Source organism: Dipodomys ordii, unplaced genomic scaffold (assembly GCF_000151885.1).
Source record: "Dipodomys ordii isolate 6190 unplaced genomic scaffold, Dord_2.0 Scaffold51, whole genome shotgun sequence".
NCBI lineage: Eukaryota > Metazoa > Chordata > Mammalia > Rodentia > Heteromyidae > Dipodomys > Dipodomys ordii.
In genome coordinates this window covers 1,755,434-1,772,062 of record NW_012267267.1, presented here as the reverse complement: position 1 = coordinate 1,772,062, position 16,629 = coordinate 1,755,434, and the positions used below count along the sequence as shown (strand labels likewise).

The following is a 16,629-nucleotide window of genomic DNA, read 5'->3' as shown; positions in this document are numbered from 1 at the left end:
ACCTCCTCCCTTGCCCCCCACCCCCCCAAGACCTAGGAGCTGCTGGGGGTAGAAGGCAGCCCTGACATTTGTCTTTCCTCCAATGTTATTGGAGCTTTTATCTGTGCTTGTTTCCCCATGGTTGGGCCAGAGTACAAAGGAGATGCCTGAATCTGGAAGAGGCAATCCTTTGTCCTCAGGCTAAAATGAGGTTGACATAGTGCAAGTGGAAACCAAAAGCCTGATTTTTAATTTGCGCAAAAATGTTAGAAGAGATAAGTACATATATATATATATATATATACATATATATTTCTTTAAATTTCTGAGTCTTTGATATGTCTGTATAACAATCCATTCTCCTTGCCCTGAAGCTTGAGTGAGACACATGAAAAAGCTGTTTCATTTAAAGGTATTAATTAATTAAATGATTGAAACTTGGCTGTGACTGTTGCTTTTTCCTTCCATGCTAAATGGGTCATACATGGCTAGTGAATAGTAAATTGTAAAAGGTTGAAGTACATGTCACACAATAGTGTGAAAATCTAGTCACCAATTTCATGACAGCAAACAGATTTGGTGCTGTAGCAGCTGGCTGACCTAAATTTTTGTTTTTTTGGTTGCTTGTGGGCTTGAACTCAGTCTGGGTGCTGTTCTTCAGCTCAAGGAGAGCGCTCTACCACTTGAGCCACAGCATCACTTCCGGTTTTCTGGGTGATTTATTAAATAGTCTCACAGACTTTCCTGCCTGGGATGGCTTTGAACTGCAATCCCTCAGATCTCAGCTTCTTAGTAGCTAGGATTACAGGCATGAGTCACTGGCCCCCAGCTTGACCTACATTTTAAAGGGAAACTGTTCTGTCTGCTGTAAGTATTGGACCCACCATGAAACTCTTCTACTTAATACTGCCAAGGGGAAAGTTAGGCTCATCCATCTTACCATCTCATTCATTCTGCGAGAGACTAAAAGTTCAAGACACCAAGCTGGGTAAATGGGAGGGGTCTTTTTTTTGTTAGTCATGGGGCTTGAACTCAGGGCTTGGGCACCATCTCTGAGTCCTTTTGCTCAAGGCTAGCTAGCACTCTGCTATGAGCCAGTGTTCCACTTCTAGTTTTCTGGTGGTTAATTAGAGGTAAGAGTCTCACAGACTGCTGCCTGGGCTGGCTTTAAACTGTGATCCTCAGATCTCAGCCTCCTGAGTAACTAGGATTACAGAAATGAGCCACCAGTGGTTGGTCATACCAGGTCTTTTATACTTAGAAGTCTCCAAAATGGTCCAGCCAACACATTTTATTTTGACAGTGATTTGATTGAGATACTTTGTGGAGAAGTACCCCACCCTCTCTGAAGAAAGAACCACTTAGTGCCAATCCATTCCATCCTAAGTACACACAGCTGGTTCGGGGAGTTCCCACCCTAGCTTTAGATCAAGGGAAATTCCAGGAGCCCTGAGGCTGGCCCTGCTCCCCCAGACCAGTGCCAAGCCTCCTGGAAGACAGGCTTTGAGAAAGCTGCCAACCTTTGGTAGCTTAGTAGACCATTAGGGTCTTTATTTTCCCTTCTCTTTCCTTTGCAAATCCCACAATTTCCTGTTGGGGAGAAGCTGTAATTAGCCCAGTGCAGGCACCAGATCCCAGCTAAAGGCACTGTTGCTGGGTAATTCCAAGAAAACCTGGGAACCACAGTGTTTTTCCAATTATAAAGGATTGTGGCATAAACTTCTATGAGTTACATTGAAACCAGACTTGTCAGCTGTCAGTGGAAGCAGACTGAATCACATTCTCTGCTGCTGCTCAGCCCTCCTTACCTCCTGGGGAGGGGGGGGGGTGTTGGTGTCACACTGCAGCCAGACAGGGTATTATTCCAGCTGTGGTGAGGGAGGGCTATTTCTTATGGAGTTTCAGATCTGCTGTTTCAGTATCCTGAATTTTTCCTTTTTTGGCAGTACTCGGGTTTGAACTTGGTGTCCAGCAATGGCATCTTGTACTCACTAGGGCAGGCAGTCATACCTTACTTGAGCCATGCCCCAGCTTTTGCTTCAGTACCCTGACAGCTGAGCAAATGGATGAGAGATGGATGGAACTGAGATAGCAGATGCTCTGGAAGTAGGAAAAAAAGAGAGACCCTGGGATGGCTAGCTGATGTTCCCCCCCTTCAGAGATTTACAGGAGATGTGCCCCAGCTTGGTCATGAAGTTGATTTGCTTCCACTGTGCCACGTGCTCCTCAGAAATTTTAAAGTCGACCTGGACAAGATAGACAAAAAGTTATGGTGTAGGATCATAAGGAAACATCTTTTGTGTTACTGGTAGTGTAATCTGGCTCAACTTTAATAGAACACAAATTTGCCTATGGTCATTTTTTTTTGCCAGTCCTGGGGCTTGAATTCAGGGCCTGGGCACTGTCTCTGAGCTTTTGCTCAAGGCAAGCACTCTACAGCTTGCGCTACAGCGCCACCTCTGGCTCTTTCTGTGTATGTAGTACTGAGGAATCAAACCCAGCTAGGCAAGCACTCTACCACTAAGGCACATTCCCAGCCCAATGCTCTTTTTTTTGGTCGGTCATGGAGTCTGAACGCTGGGCCTGGGTGCTGTCCCTCAGCTCTTCAGCTCAAGGCTAGTACCCTACCACTTGAGCCACAGCATCACTTCCAGCTTTTTCGGCTTATGTGGTGCTGAGGGATCGAACCCAGGGTCTCATGCATACAAGGCAAGCACTCTACCACTGAGCCAACTTCCCAGCTCATAATGCTCTTATTTTTGGATGAACATGTTCATTTGAAAGATTTAAGAAATTAATGATGACAAGCACAAAGGCCTCCAAACTAAGACATCTACTGCAGTATCCTTTAAAAAATTGTGTTTTTTTCAGTGCTAAGGATCAAACCAGGGTCTAGGTGTGCTGAGCAAGCCCCTTACCACTGTGCCTCACTTCCAGCTTATCATAGCTTTCTAACAGTGAAGAACAACCACTTCGATTTCAATATCTAGTAAGGTTCAGAATATTAAGTTACGATAAAATAAGACTACAATGTGACCCCCGCCCCCAACAGTGATGGTGGGGCAAAGTTTTCAAGCATAAAGTAAAATTTAAAAGGCAGAACAGTATAAATCAGACTGTAAGTATACCTCTGCACATAAAAAAGTAGAAGGAAAACATTAATGGTGTTTCTTTAGCAGCTCTGTGGCAGGACTAGGGATATTTCTTTTCTTCATTATTTGCTCTGTATTAATTTTGTGTGCGTGTGCACATATACACATACACATTGGTACCAGGGCTTGAACTCGCAGGCTTGCACTGTCAGTGCCCTATATTTTAGATATTGTTTATAATAAAAATTTATAGCTAGTGAAAGTGATTCATAAAGCCTTAAGGAGAAAAAAGAGTAGACAAAGCCATTTGCTTTGTGCAGTAAAGTGGATAAAGGGAAGATATCTAAATGCTTTCTGAAAACTCCAATTGAGGAAACAAAGGTTTAACTAGAGAAAGTCACACCTGAGTGTTAATTTTATGAAGAGAGTCAGTTTCTGCTGTTTTTACTCATGTACAAGTACTTAGTCCTGGGCCTGACAAACATATTATGGACTTGGTGCTTGTTGAAAAATAGATCCTGGGAACACTGGGCCCTTGCACTGCTCTACCATAAAGCTATACCTCCAACCCTCGCTGTCACTTCAGATGATGTGTGCCCTTGGCAGATTTCCTGCCATGTAGAATGAGGACAATCATCTGCTTTTCTTACAATGTCTCAAACAGTCTGCCAGTGTTCAATAGAGTGGTTTTCAGACCCTCATGCCCTCACATTCAGGAATTTTAATGAAGAGGGCTCATAAGCAGGAAGTTCCAATGGATTAAATGAACAGGCTGTGTGTGTGTGTGTTTGTGTGTACAGGAAAACCACAACATTTTACCTGCAACTTCTCAAAGACTTTCTTCTTGGGCTTGAGCTCCTCATCTGGCTGGCCCTTCTCATAACCCTGCACAAATACTCGCTCCCCAGGAGCAGAGCCTGCAGGCGGGTCCAGAGGTTCAACCTGACGGCTCCCCCCTTCTCTGGGAAAATAGAGGAAAAGGAAATGTGAAACTATGGATGATTCCAACAGCTGTGGAGGCCAAAACCATTTGGGCCTTGACAGAAATGCCAATGGGAATTACAAAATTTTCAGTGCCACATCCTAGGAGTTCCTCATTGCTTTACCACATCTCAGGATATCATAGGATTAGATTAACTAGGGCTACACCAAATTCCTATGTCTTGTCAGGAAAGATACTAAAATTTTGCCTTCTAGGAGAGGAAGTATGATATAGCCCAAAGGCTTTACAGTCAATCACAACTGGATTTGAATCATGGCTCCACCTCTTACTATTCCTAGTTCAACAAAATTTTATTTTCTTTCTTTTTTATTGGGGGAGTGCTGGCACTAGTGCTTGAACTCAGGCCTTGGGTGCTATCCCTGAGCTTTTTCTGATCAAGGCTGGCACTCTTACCACTTTTTTTTTTTGGGTCGGGTCGTGGGCCTGAACTCTGGGCCTGGGCACTGTCCCTCAGCTCTTCAGCTCAAGGCTAGCGCTCTACCACTGAGCCACAGCACCACTTCTGGCTTTTTTTCCCCTGCTTATGTGGTGCTGAGGAATCGAACCCAGGGCCTCATGCATGCAAGGCAAGCGCTCTACCACTGAGCCACCTTCCCAGCCCCACTCTTACCACTTGAGCCAGTCTTACTTTTCAGCTTTTTGGTGGCAAATTGAAGAATCTCATAAAACTTGTCTGCCAGGGTTGGCTTTGAACCACAATTCTCAAATCTCAGCCTTTTGCATAGCTAGGATTATAGGTGTGAGCCATCAGCACCCAGCAACAAAACTATATTTAGGTAAAGTTTCATTCACACTACCCTTATAATAACGTCTTCATGCTTCATCTTTTGGCATCAATGGAGGAAGAGGAAGAGGCACATTTTCTCAGGGCTTCTACTTGGCACATGGAAGGATATCCTATAGGCTAATTCCCATCTTCTTGGCCTGCCCAGGTGCAGGTCATACCCCAAGCCCTCACTTACACAGAAGCACACAGCAGCATGCCTTGGGACTCTACTCCTCTCATCTTCTGGGGCTTCAGATTGCACAGTACCACCACCAGCCTGTCCTGCAGTTCCTCCTTGGGCACAAACTGCACCAGGCCGCTCACCACAGTCCGTGGCTCAGCTTCACCCACTTCAATTTTCTCCACATACAGGCTATCTGCATCTGGGTGCTATGAGCAGAAGATGTCAATGGGGAGACTACCATGGTGGAGTTGATAGAACTGGTGAGCTCTCTCCAGAAAGGAGTCCCCTGGAAAGCTCCCTAGAATTAACTGCTTCTGTCCCAGATAAATGTCATTTTTGGAGTCTGTATTTGAGGAATGAACCTAATTACTTGCAGAAGAACCTCTTAAGAGATGAAGTGCTTGAGCCGTCAGTGGCTACCATAATGATCCATGTACTGCACAAGCAGGTCTCAGGTGACTGGGAGTGGGACCAATGTTGGCCTCAGCACCTGAGGCTACAGTGGTTGGGATGATTAGGTGTAAATAATGAAAAGCAAAGCAATACCAATGGAAAGAGGCCCAGGTCCCTGGCTAAAATTAGCTGGACTTTTTGTCTCTGGGAAAATGAAGTCCTTCTTTCTCCACTATTTCTGGGGGAACAAAGTTGACCATCTAAGATAAGGCCTGAAGCTAGTCCAAGCAAGCTGGAATATGTCAGGTTAAGTTCACCAGGCTGGACCAAATAAAAAAGGTCCCTCTGACTCATATCTGACCCCGCCCCTCCCCATTCTAGTTTCTGGCTGAGTATGGTTGTAGAAGGTCAAAAGGCAGCAATGAGTACAGAAAGGCTGATGGCTGGAATTAGACACCTGGGTTCTGACTTGCAATATGACCTCAGGGATGTTACTTCCCCACTCCAGGCTAGGTTTCCTCCAGATGGAAACATACAAACATGACCTTTCTCTCTCTCTCTCTTTTTTTTTTTTGGGGGGGGTCCAGTCGTGGGGCCTGAACTCTGGGCCTGGGCGCTGTCCCTCAGCTCTTCAGCTCAAGGCTAGCGCTCTACCACTTGAGCCACAGCGCCACTTCTGGCTTTTTTCTTTTTGCTTATGTGGTGCTGAGGAATCGAACCCAGAGCCTCATGCATGCAAGGCAAGCGCTCTACCACTGAGCCACCTCCCCAGCCCCATGACCTTTCTGACTCTCTGGGACATGGTGAAAAATGAGTACCTTCTCTACACTGATGATTTTCCCCACGCGGATATCCAGCCGGGATGGGATGACTTCCTCCGCTTCTGAATTCTTGGCAGGGCCTTTGGCTATAGGCTCTGGGAATGAGAAAAACCCCAAGAGTTAGGATTCTCCCCTTCCCCATGCACCAATGATGATACCACTAGAGGAGGCCACTGAAGTTAGGCAGAATTTAGCAGAGAATCCCTACAGCCCACTACTTTTTTCCTCTCCTTTTTTTTTTTTTTGGGTCCGGTTGTGGGGCCTGAGCGCTGTCCCTCAGCTCTTCAGCTCAAGGCTAGCGCTCTACCACTTGAGCCACAGCGCCACTTCCGGCTTTTTTCTTTTTGCTTATGTGGTGCTGAGGAATCGAACCCAGGGCCTCAGGCATGCAAGGCAAGCACTCTACCACTGAGCCACCTTCCCTGCCCCTCCTTTTTTTTTTCCTTTTTTTAGTCAGTTATGGGGCATGAACTCTGGGCTTGGGCTCAAGGTGAGCGCTCTACCACTTGAGCCACAGCACCACTTCTGGTTGTCTAGTGTTTTATTGGAGATAAGAGTCTCACAGTTTCCTGTCTGGGTTGGCTTTGAACCGTGATCCTTAGATCTCAGCCTCCTAAGTAGCTAAGATTAAAAGTGTGAGCCACGGGCGCCTGGCTCCTCTTTCCTTTTTCTGTGCTGGGACTGAAGCTTGAACTCAGGGCCTTGCACATACTTGCTCAGCTTTCTTGCTGTTGGCTGGTACTCTTGGGCCACATCTCCATACCTGCTTTTGGCTGGTCAATTTCAAGCTGTAGTCTCAAAGACTTTTCTGTCAGGACTGGCTTTGAATTACAATTCTCTAGATCTCAGCCTCCAGCGTAGCTAAGATTATAGGTATGAACCAACAGTGCCCAGCTAATGTGCAAGATTTTCAGTCTCTCCCTCCATCATTAATTAGGATGGAGAGTGGATAGTGTAGTACCTTTGCCACTTGGATGTTCCTCTTTGTTCAATCCACATAGAGTTTACCAAGGCTTTTCTGGGCCACACAAAGCTACCAGTACCAATGGCTGACTAAGAGCACAGCAGAAGCACAAAGATAGGAACTGGGAGACTCTGAAGGTGAGTTCCTCTAAGAATCCCCGCAGGCTCTGCCTGAGCACTGTCAATAGATCATCATCTAGACCAAATGAGGGCATCATTCCCCTACTCATGCAGCACACTTAGGAAACAACAGCATCTCAGCAGGACTGGTACAGCAGATGTAATTACCTCATGGTATCAACCCAACATAACCAAAATGGTCAACTGTGTTCTTGGGCCCACAAATGAAGACAGCTGTAGTGTGTGTGTACCCATGTGCGCACGAACACACACACACACCCGCATGTACAGCTGTAGTGTGTGTGTGCCCATGTGCGCGCGAACACATACACACACACACCCCCCCCCCCCCCCCCCCGCATGTACTGGGTACTGGTTCTGGCTTGAACTCAGGTCCCAGGTGCTGTCCCTGGACTTTTGTGCCCAAGGCTAGCACTCTACTACTCAAGCCACAGCTCCACTTCCAGTTTTTTGGTAGTTAACTGGAAATAGAGAGTCTTATAGAAGGGGCTGGGAAGGTGGCTCAGTGGTAGAGCGCTTGCCTTGCATGCCTGAGCCCCTGGGTTCGATTCCTCAGCACCACATAAGCAAAAAGAAAAAAGCCGGAAGTGGCGCTGTGGCTCAAGTGGTAGAGCGCTAGCCTTGAGTTGAAGAGCTGAGGGACAGCGCCCAGGCCCAGAGTTCAGGCCCCACAACTGGACCCCCCCCAAAAAAAGAAAAAGTCTTATAGATATTCCTGCCCAGGCTGTCTTTGAACCCTGATCTTGAGATCTGAAGTAGCTAGGATTAACAGGCATGAGCCACCAGTACTCAGCTGAGAGGTGTATTTTTTTTTCATTGTTGGTTGTGAGGCTTGAACTCAGGGCCTGGGTGCTGTCCCTGCACTGTCCTTTTTGCTCAAGGCCAGTGCTCTACCATTTTGAGCCGCTGTGCCATTTCTGGTTTTCTGGTGGTTAACTCATCTGGAGATGAGTCTCACATGGACTTTCCTGCCTAGGCAGGCTCTGAATCAGGATCCTCAGATCTCAGCCTCCTGAGTACATAGGATTACAGGTGTGAGCCACCAGTGCCCGGCTGACATACTTTTTTGAAGTCCACTGACAGACTCTTTCTTGATGCTGTGACCCTTTTCCTCTCCTTGTTTCCTTCTCCCTTTCCCCTGCCCTCCCCTCCCTTTCCCTTCCCAAGCTGGTCATACTCTGCTTTGAGGGATCTGGGTAGGCAGCACTGGCCAGTTTCTTCAGGGCAGGGGTATTAAACTTTTCCCTAATGGGATCCAACAACTTGTTAAGTGCAACTTCAACAGAATTCTTCAGGTCTCCAGGGTGTACCACCTGCAAAAGAAAACAAGATCTGGTGATGAGCTCAGGAAGGCACTAAGGTACACAAAAGGGTGTAGGGAATGTTTGCCCATCAGTATTTTGAATCTCGTGACAATCCTGGTGAGATGAGTAACGCAGATAAGTGAAAGCAGATTCAGAAAGGCTAACTAACTTGTCTGAAATACAACCTTTTCTTTTTGGGGAGAGGGTCTCATTATGCAGTTTAGGTTGGCTTTGAATTCACTATCCCTTTGCCTTAGTCTCCTGAGTGTTGGGATTATATGAGTGACCCAGTGATTACTGGGGCCTGGCTTGTGTGGATATTTGGATGCAATCTGAAATTTAGTTTCTCAACTGCACTAGCCACACTGTAAGTGCTCAATAGCCACAAGTGGCCAGTGGTTTATGGCTCAAGCAGTGCAGAAAGAACATATCTATTCACCACCATAGCAAGTGCTGTGGGATTATTCAACTGCAGACATTTTTTTTAAGGGACATTTTCTCTATTCCTTCTCAGTATTCCCACAAAAGACTATTTACAGGGACGAGGAGTGCAGTGTGGGTTCTGTGGCTTGCCTCAGCAGACAGAACGGTTTCAGAGCAAATGGTTGTAACTAACACAACCCATTTGGGTTATTGGCTACCAGAGGTCAGAATCTAGTTGTCATACAAATACCCCTCTCATCTCCATTCCCCACAACATTGCCTCCAGCTGCTACCCACATACCTCTAGGGAAGAGGAATGAAAGGTTAACTACTGAAGTCTTCAGAAAAGTTCCTTCAGATGCAGATCCTAAACATCCCACCCTAAGGTCTCCACCCACAGTTTTGTTTTAGCCCTCTAGGGCCAACAGCAGAAAGTTAGCTTTTTCCTAAGGGAGTTCTCATATTTGAGGGCAGAACATAGATCTGCTTCCTAGCTAACCACCCCCACTTTAAAGTCCAGGACTGAAGACCCAACACCAATAATACTCAGAGCAAGGGAAAACAGAGTAGGTCATCTCCCTAGTTCGGAACTCCACATTTCTATTAGCAAGATTCCTTGCTTGCTAAATCCCTAACAGCACAAACTGCTGATTCAATGCAATTTCATCTGATCACAGTTGATCAATCCCTATAGGCTACTAGTGTACCTTCTCTTTGTGACCAGCCCTGCCTATCTCCCAACAAGGTCCTACCTAAAATTTCACACTCTTGTAGGACCAAACTCATAGATCCTGCTGTTATATCTTACTGTCCTTGCACAATTCCCACTGTTCAGATATTGTCCCTTCCTCAAGCTTTTCCAGACACAAAGTTAATCACTTCCTCCTATTTTAAAGTTTAGATCCCCCCCACCCCCCTCCCAGGGGGATGCTGGTCATGGGGCTTGAACTGAGCTTTTTTGCTCAAGGCTAGTGCTCTAGCACCTGAGACACAACTCCACTTCCACCTTTTTCGGTGGTTAATTAGAGAAAGTCTCACAGACTTTCCTGCCTGAGTTGGCTTCGAAGAATGATCCTTAGATTTCAGCCTCCAGAGGAGCTAGGATTACAGAGTGAGCCACTAGTGCCCAGCTAAGTCTGGGTTAATTATTCTGTGTGTGGTGTACTAGGGATTGAATTCAGGTTCTCACACTTGGCAGGCAGACACTCCAATACTAAGCCACCCCTCTGTATTTTACACAGGTTATTTTTGAGATCAGGTCTTGCTTCATTTCCAGGCGTGTGGATAATTTTCTTTTTTTGGTCGGTCATGGGGCTTGAACTCTGGGCTTCGGCACTGTCCTGGTGCTCTTCAGCTCAAGGCGAGCACTCTACCGCTTGAGCCACAGCGCCACTTCTGGTTTTCTAGTGGTTTATTGGAGATAAGAGTCTCACGGACTTTCCTTGCCTGGGCTGGCTTTGAACTGTGATCCTCAAATCTCAGCCTCCTGAGTAGCTAGGATTATAGGCATGAGCCACTGGCACCTGGCAACATGTGGATAATTTTGACCAACAGTTAGATGGTTGAATCCCCAGGAGTGGAAGCTGCAGACATGGAGGTAGTCCTTTATTCTGATACCATCAATCCTCTGGAGAGGAATGAAGATAGCAACACAGTAGCTTTATGCTCTTTGTCTTATCAATTTTGAACCACCTGCATCCTCATCTAAGTCAGTAACAAAATATGCAGCCCAGAGAACATCAGGACAAAGCTCTGTGGCACTACAGACCTGGTAGGCAAAGAGCAAGCAGGCAGTCAGAGTTCGGTGGGGATTAGGCTCTCTCTAGCATTACCTCAGCAGCAAAGTCCTTTTCCAGGTCCAGGTAAGAAGTATAGGTTTTGTTTCCACCCCATTTATCATCTCGAAGGATAACAAATTCTGCAAGAGGAAGAATCCAAGTTAACAAACTTGATAACATGACTTAGCATTGATAACATGACTAGCCCAAATGAATGGGCATTTGTAGTGTTCCTTATTTGAACTTTATAATATGGCATTTTAATAATCAATCAATTCAATTTATGCATGCTAGGGACTGATCCAAGATCTCACACATATTAAGCATGCACTTTATCACTGAGTTATACCATCATCTATTATTCTCTTACCATTTGTTTGTAGTCTGGACTGGCCTTATATTGGTACATATTAGGAAAGTATTCTACCACTTAAAGCTATGTCTGCATTTCTTTTTTTGGGGGGGAGTGGTGGCCACAGGATCTCACTATGTAGTTCAGGCTGGCCTTGACCTCTTCATCCTCCTGCCTCTACTTATTGAGTGTTCCAAACTTCATTCCTGACACCCCTGGCTTCCCTGATCTCTCCGAAGAACCTAGCCTGGTAACAAACACATGGACAATGAAAGGATATCCCAGGTTCGCCCACATGTTACTATATAAGAAATCAGAGCAGAAATTCAGGGCAGCAAGTCCCTGGAGGAGGAATCTGCCATAAATCACAAGCATGATCACAGCAGGAGTTTGCTCTTCCAGCTGGGCCCCGAGGAGCCCAGGAGTATCTTACCTGACTTGAGGGAAAAGAGGACATGCTTGATGAAGGAGAGAACCCCATTGTTCTCCACATTGCCTGGCTCACAGAAGGCTTTCTTCAATTTTTTCTTCACATCTTCTTTCCGGTCAAGGAGATCAATCTTTGACTCCTAGAATTTGTTAGGGGAAGAGACCTCTTAGGGTTGAAAATGAGAACATGCTCAAGTAATCTTTTTTTTAATTTGGTGTGAAGGTACATGCCTGTAAACACACTGCTCAGGAAGCTGACACAGGAGGACCATGAGTTTGAGGCTAGTCTGGGCTATAACAGATCATGTTTTAAAAAACAAAAGGGCCAGACACCTGTAATCCTAGCTACTCAGAAGGCTGAGGTATAAGGATCACTGTTCCCAGCCTGGGACAGGAAGGTATTAAGACTTATCTCCAATTAACCATAAAGGCCAGAAGTGGAGCTGTGGCTCAAGTGGCAAAGAAGCTAAGGGACAGTGCCCAGACCCTGAGTTCAAGGGCTAGAGATATAGTTAGTGGCAGTGTTAGGCTATCATGTACAAGGTCCTAAGTAAAATCCTCAGCATCCTAAAAAAATTCCAAACCAAACCAAACTCCAAACATTAAATTACTACAATACAACCAGTGTAAAGTATCACTCATAATTCTCCCAGGCCTTGTTTCCGGTAAATAGAATTGTTTTAAAATTTGAAGCTATGTTTATTGCAGCATTATTTACCACAGCTAAGATATGGAGCCAACCCAGATGCCCCTCAGTAGATGAATGGATCAAGAAAATGTGGTGTGTGTACACACACACACACACACACACACGCACGCACGCACGTACACACACACACACTGGAATACTAGGTCTCCATCAGAAAGAATGCTACCACCCCATTTGTTAGGAAATGGAAAGACTTGGAAAAAATCATATTAAGTGAAATAAGCCAGGCCCAAAGAAACATAGGTCCCATGGTTTCCCTTATTTGTAATAACTAGTATATGTCTAGGACAAGCAGAAAATGACAAAACTACGTACATATGACCATATAAGATGATTTTAAGCAAAATGAACCCCAAGATAGGGACACGAGGTTTTATCTTTGTTGCTGTTGTTTTTAATGTACTTATAATATACTGTGTAATTTTTTTGTTTCTTTTTTTTTGGGGGGGGGAGTGGTCTGGTCATGGGGCCTGAACTCTGTCCCTCAGCTTTTCAGCTCAAGGCTAGCGCTCTACCACTTGAGCCACAGAGTCACTTCCGGCTTTTTCCTTTTTGCTTATGTGGTTCTGAGGAATCGAACCCAGGGCCTCATGCATGCAAGGCAAGCGCTCTAACACTGAGCCACCTTCCCAGCCCTTTTTTGTTTCTTTTGTGTGTTCTTCCCCCATGGCATAACCCCTGTTTTCACTGTATTTGATTCTGGTGCCCTGCATCTTGCACATACATTTTTCTAATTTGGGGAAGGGAAGGGAAATAATAAAATGCTGAAATAAGGATACAGATTGATCCATTGTAACAATGAGATGTACAGGAGACTGAACTTTACAGCTTCGGGGGGTGAGGGGAAAGAAGTTGGAGAGGTGAGGAGGGAAAGGATGGTAGGGGATAAACAAAGGAGAGGTAACAATGCTCAATAGGAAACTACCTTACTCGTGTAACTGCAACTCCTTTGTACAGTATCTTTACAATAAAAAATTTGAAGAATGGGGCTGGGAAGGTCCTGGGTTTGATTCCTCAGTACCACATAAGCAGAAAAAGCTGGAAGTGGTGCTGTGGCTCAAGTAGTAGAGTGCTATCCTTGAGCTGAAGAGCTGAGGGACAGCACCCAGGCCCAGAGTTCAGGCCCCATGACCGGACCCCCCCCCCCAAAAAAAAAAAAGCTAGAATTTCCACTTTCCTTTTTAATTTATTTTTGATCGTAGTACTTGAACTCTGGGCCTGAGTACTGTCCTTGACAGTCCCTTGAGCTCTTCAGCTCAAGGCTAGCCCTCTACCACTTGAGCCACAGTGCTACTACTGGTTTTCTGGTGGTTAATTGGAGATAAGAGTCTCATAGACTTTCCTGCCTGGGCTGACTTTGAACTGTGATCCTCAGATCTCAGCCTCCTTAGTAGCCAGGATACAGGTATGAGCCACCAGTGCTGGGCTTTATTTTACTTTTTCAATTGAGATTATGACATAAGCACTTACTCTGTCTTTATTTATAATTATATACCCAGTTATATGTCAATATCACTTATAATCAGATTTTTACTACTTTATACATTAAAGGTGTACTTATTGACATGGCTATTAGCAATGTGTGAGGATACATGATTCATAATATTCAACAATATCAGATAGTTGAGTATGAAAGTTTGTCTCATGGGACCGTGTTGGAAACTTAATTCCCAAAGTCATGTCAGTGATATTTAGAGGTAGGACCTTTGGGAGGTGACTATCTTTATGAATGGATTAACTCTTTCATAGAATAATGGTTTATCAAGAGTAGGTTTATTGCAGGTGTCTCATGACTGTACTCCTAGCTACTCCGGAGGCTGAGATCTGAGGATCATGTTTCAAGGCCAGCTGGAATGAAGGTGAAGGTATAGCTTAAGTGGTATAGTGCCAGCTTTGAGCAAAAGAGCTCAAGAACACCCAGGCCCTGAGTTCAAATCCCAGTACCAGGATACATACATACACAAAGAAGGAAGGAAGGAAGGAAGGAAGGGGGGAGGGAGGAAGAGCAAGAGAGAGCGAGAGAGCAAGAGAGTGAGAGTGAGAGAGAGAGAGAGACAGAGACAGACACACACACACACTCACAGATTTATTTATACAAGTAAATTCTAGGCTTGTTTGTTCTGTCATATACCACCAGGGGATTCTGAAGCGTCCTTACTAAAAAGAAGGCCGTCACCAAACAAAATCTCTTCACTTTACACTTCCCAGCCTCCCTAACGTTGGAGAATGAAAGAAGCGCTAAGTGCATGGTTCAGTCAGTCAAGCAAGTTTGACCCTAATTTAAACCCCAATAAGACCCCTCAAAAAAAAAAAAAAAAGAAATTACAATTCTTTATAAGCAGTCTCAAGTATTTTATTATAGAAACAGGAATGGACTAATATATAGTATTATGCATTATCTAAGTCATTTTCCTTTTTTCTTTTTCTGTTTGTAGGTGATGGGGCCTGAACTCTGGGCCTGGGCACTGTCCTTCAGCTCTTCAGCTCAAAGCTAGCGTGCAACCACTTGAGCCAGAGGTAGTTCCAGCCTTTTATGCTTATATTGTGCTGAGGAATCGAACCCAGGGCCTCATGCATGCGAGGCAAGCACTCTACCACTGAGCTACCTTCCTAGCCCTTCCTTTTTTCTTTCTATGCTAATCCTGGAGCTTGAACCCAGTGTTTCAAATTCTCTTGTTTGTTTTTTTTCCACTCAGGTGTAATTCTACCACTTAAACCATAACTCTACTTCCAGCTTTTTGCTAGTTACTTGGGGGTAAGAGTCTCTCAGATTCTTCTACCCGGGCTCACTTAGAACTTTGATTCTCAAATCTCAGCTTCCTGAAAATGAAGGACTATAAGGTGAGCCACCAGCACCCAGTACCATTTTCCTTTTTTAATAAGTTTTGGTTGGTTGTTTTGGAATGAGTTTATAGCCAATTGAGTTTAGTGTTTATCAAATTTCCTAGTTTAAGATGTGTCAACTTGTCAATCAAAATAAGTGATATTTTGTTAAAGGAACAACTTAACACACAGAATATTTTAATATGAAAATAAAAGAAATGAATACATTCCTTTAAAAATAAAAAGCCAGGAGTAGTAGCTGCTAAGTCTTACAATACCCAAGAAGCATGGAGTACTTAAGGATCCTTAATACTTGGACATTCTAGTTAGCCAGAATACTATTATTGTGAATCTTCAGTCTATCTCTCTCTCTCTTTTTAGTCCTAGGGCTTGTTCTCAGAGTCTGGGCACTGTCCCTGAGCTTTGAGCCACAGTGCAACTTCCAGCTTTTTCTGTTTATTGATACTGAGGAATCGAACCCAGGGCTTCATGCATGCTAGGCAAGCAGTCTGCCATTAAGCCACATTCCCAGCCCCTTTAGTCTATCTCTTTTTTTTTTGTTTGTTTGTTTTTGGTTCCGGTCATGGGGCCTGAACTCTGGGCCTGGGTGCTATCCCTCAGCTCTTCAGCTCAAGGCCAGCGCTCTACCACTTGAGCCACAGGCCACTTCCGGCTTTTTTCTTTTTGCTTATGTGGTGCTGAGGAATCGAACCCAGGGCCTCATGCATGCAAGGCAAGCGCTCTACCACTGAGCCACCTTCCCAGCCCCTAGTCTATCTCTTATTGAAGATTTTGAGATTCAAGAAATGGTTGGGTAACAAGAGGGGGAAGGGATAACAAAGAAGAGTGAATGAGGCTGAATGCATTCAAAGTAGTTTAACAATTTACCTCTTCTGAAGAGCTCATTTTGCTCCCAGTTAGTCCTGGGACCATTGGATTCATCAAATGGACTCGTTTTGAGTATCCAAGTGCAGGGAGGTACTGAGAAATTGAAAAACAAAATAAAACAAAAAAACACAAAAGCAGATATTAGCATAAATTCTTCCTCAATGCCTTGGTCTCCTCTCACTTGACCGGCAACTTCACTACAATACATTCATTCTGATACTTATTTTCTACGGACTATATTGTTTTCATCAGTAATCATAATGTGAAACAAAGGTTTTTTTTGGTGTTGTTTTTTGTTTTTCCCAATTGCTTTTCTGTTTTCATTATGAGGCTAGTGATCTGGTTTTCCCACAATAAACAACTTTAAGAGTTAGAAATGTGCTGAGGAAAAGAGAGCAAGCAGGCAGTCGCAGCAGCAGTCTAGCAGAGGAGAAAGACATTAAATTTCAGACTGCCAGGAAGCGAGGATTTGGGATGGGTTCAAGAGAGAAGGAAGCTCCCAAGGTGACTCTACCCCAAATTCTATGTCAGTATTCCTCACTGATTTCTAGGCTGACTGAGAGCTATGCACTTATACAGAG

At 44.7% G+C, this 16,629-nt stretch overlaps 1 protein-coding gene across 1 annotated transcript in view; it reads right to left on the bottom strand.

The window, feature by feature from the left end:
* Positions 1 to 1,178: 1,178 nt before the first annotated feature.
* Positions 1,179 to 16,629, bottom strand: part of Yars (tyrosyl-tRNA synthetase) — a 30,589-nt gene continuing 15,138 nt past the window's right edge. The window contains exons 6-13 of the mRNA XM_013020517.1: positions 16,049 to 16,141; positions 11,633 to 11,768; positions 10,902 to 10,987; positions 8,520 to 8,655; positions 6,236 to 6,333; positions 5,037 to 5,230; positions 3,891 to 4,032; positions 1,179 to 2,225 (exon numbers count right to left, since the gene is read on the bottom strand). Coding sequence (XP_012875971.1) covers positions 2,115 to 2,225; positions 3,891 to 4,032; positions 5,037 to 5,230; positions 6,236 to 6,333; positions 8,520 to 8,655; positions 10,902 to 10,987; positions 11,633 to 11,768; positions 16,049 to 16,141 — 996 coding nt within the window. The 3' untranslated portion in view covers positions 1,179 to 2,114. The remainder of the gene's footprint in view (positions 2,226 to 3,890; positions 4,033 to 5,036; positions 5,231 to 6,235; positions 6,334 to 8,519; positions 8,656 to 10,901; positions 10,988 to 11,632; positions 11,769 to 16,048; positions 16,142 to 16,629) is intronic.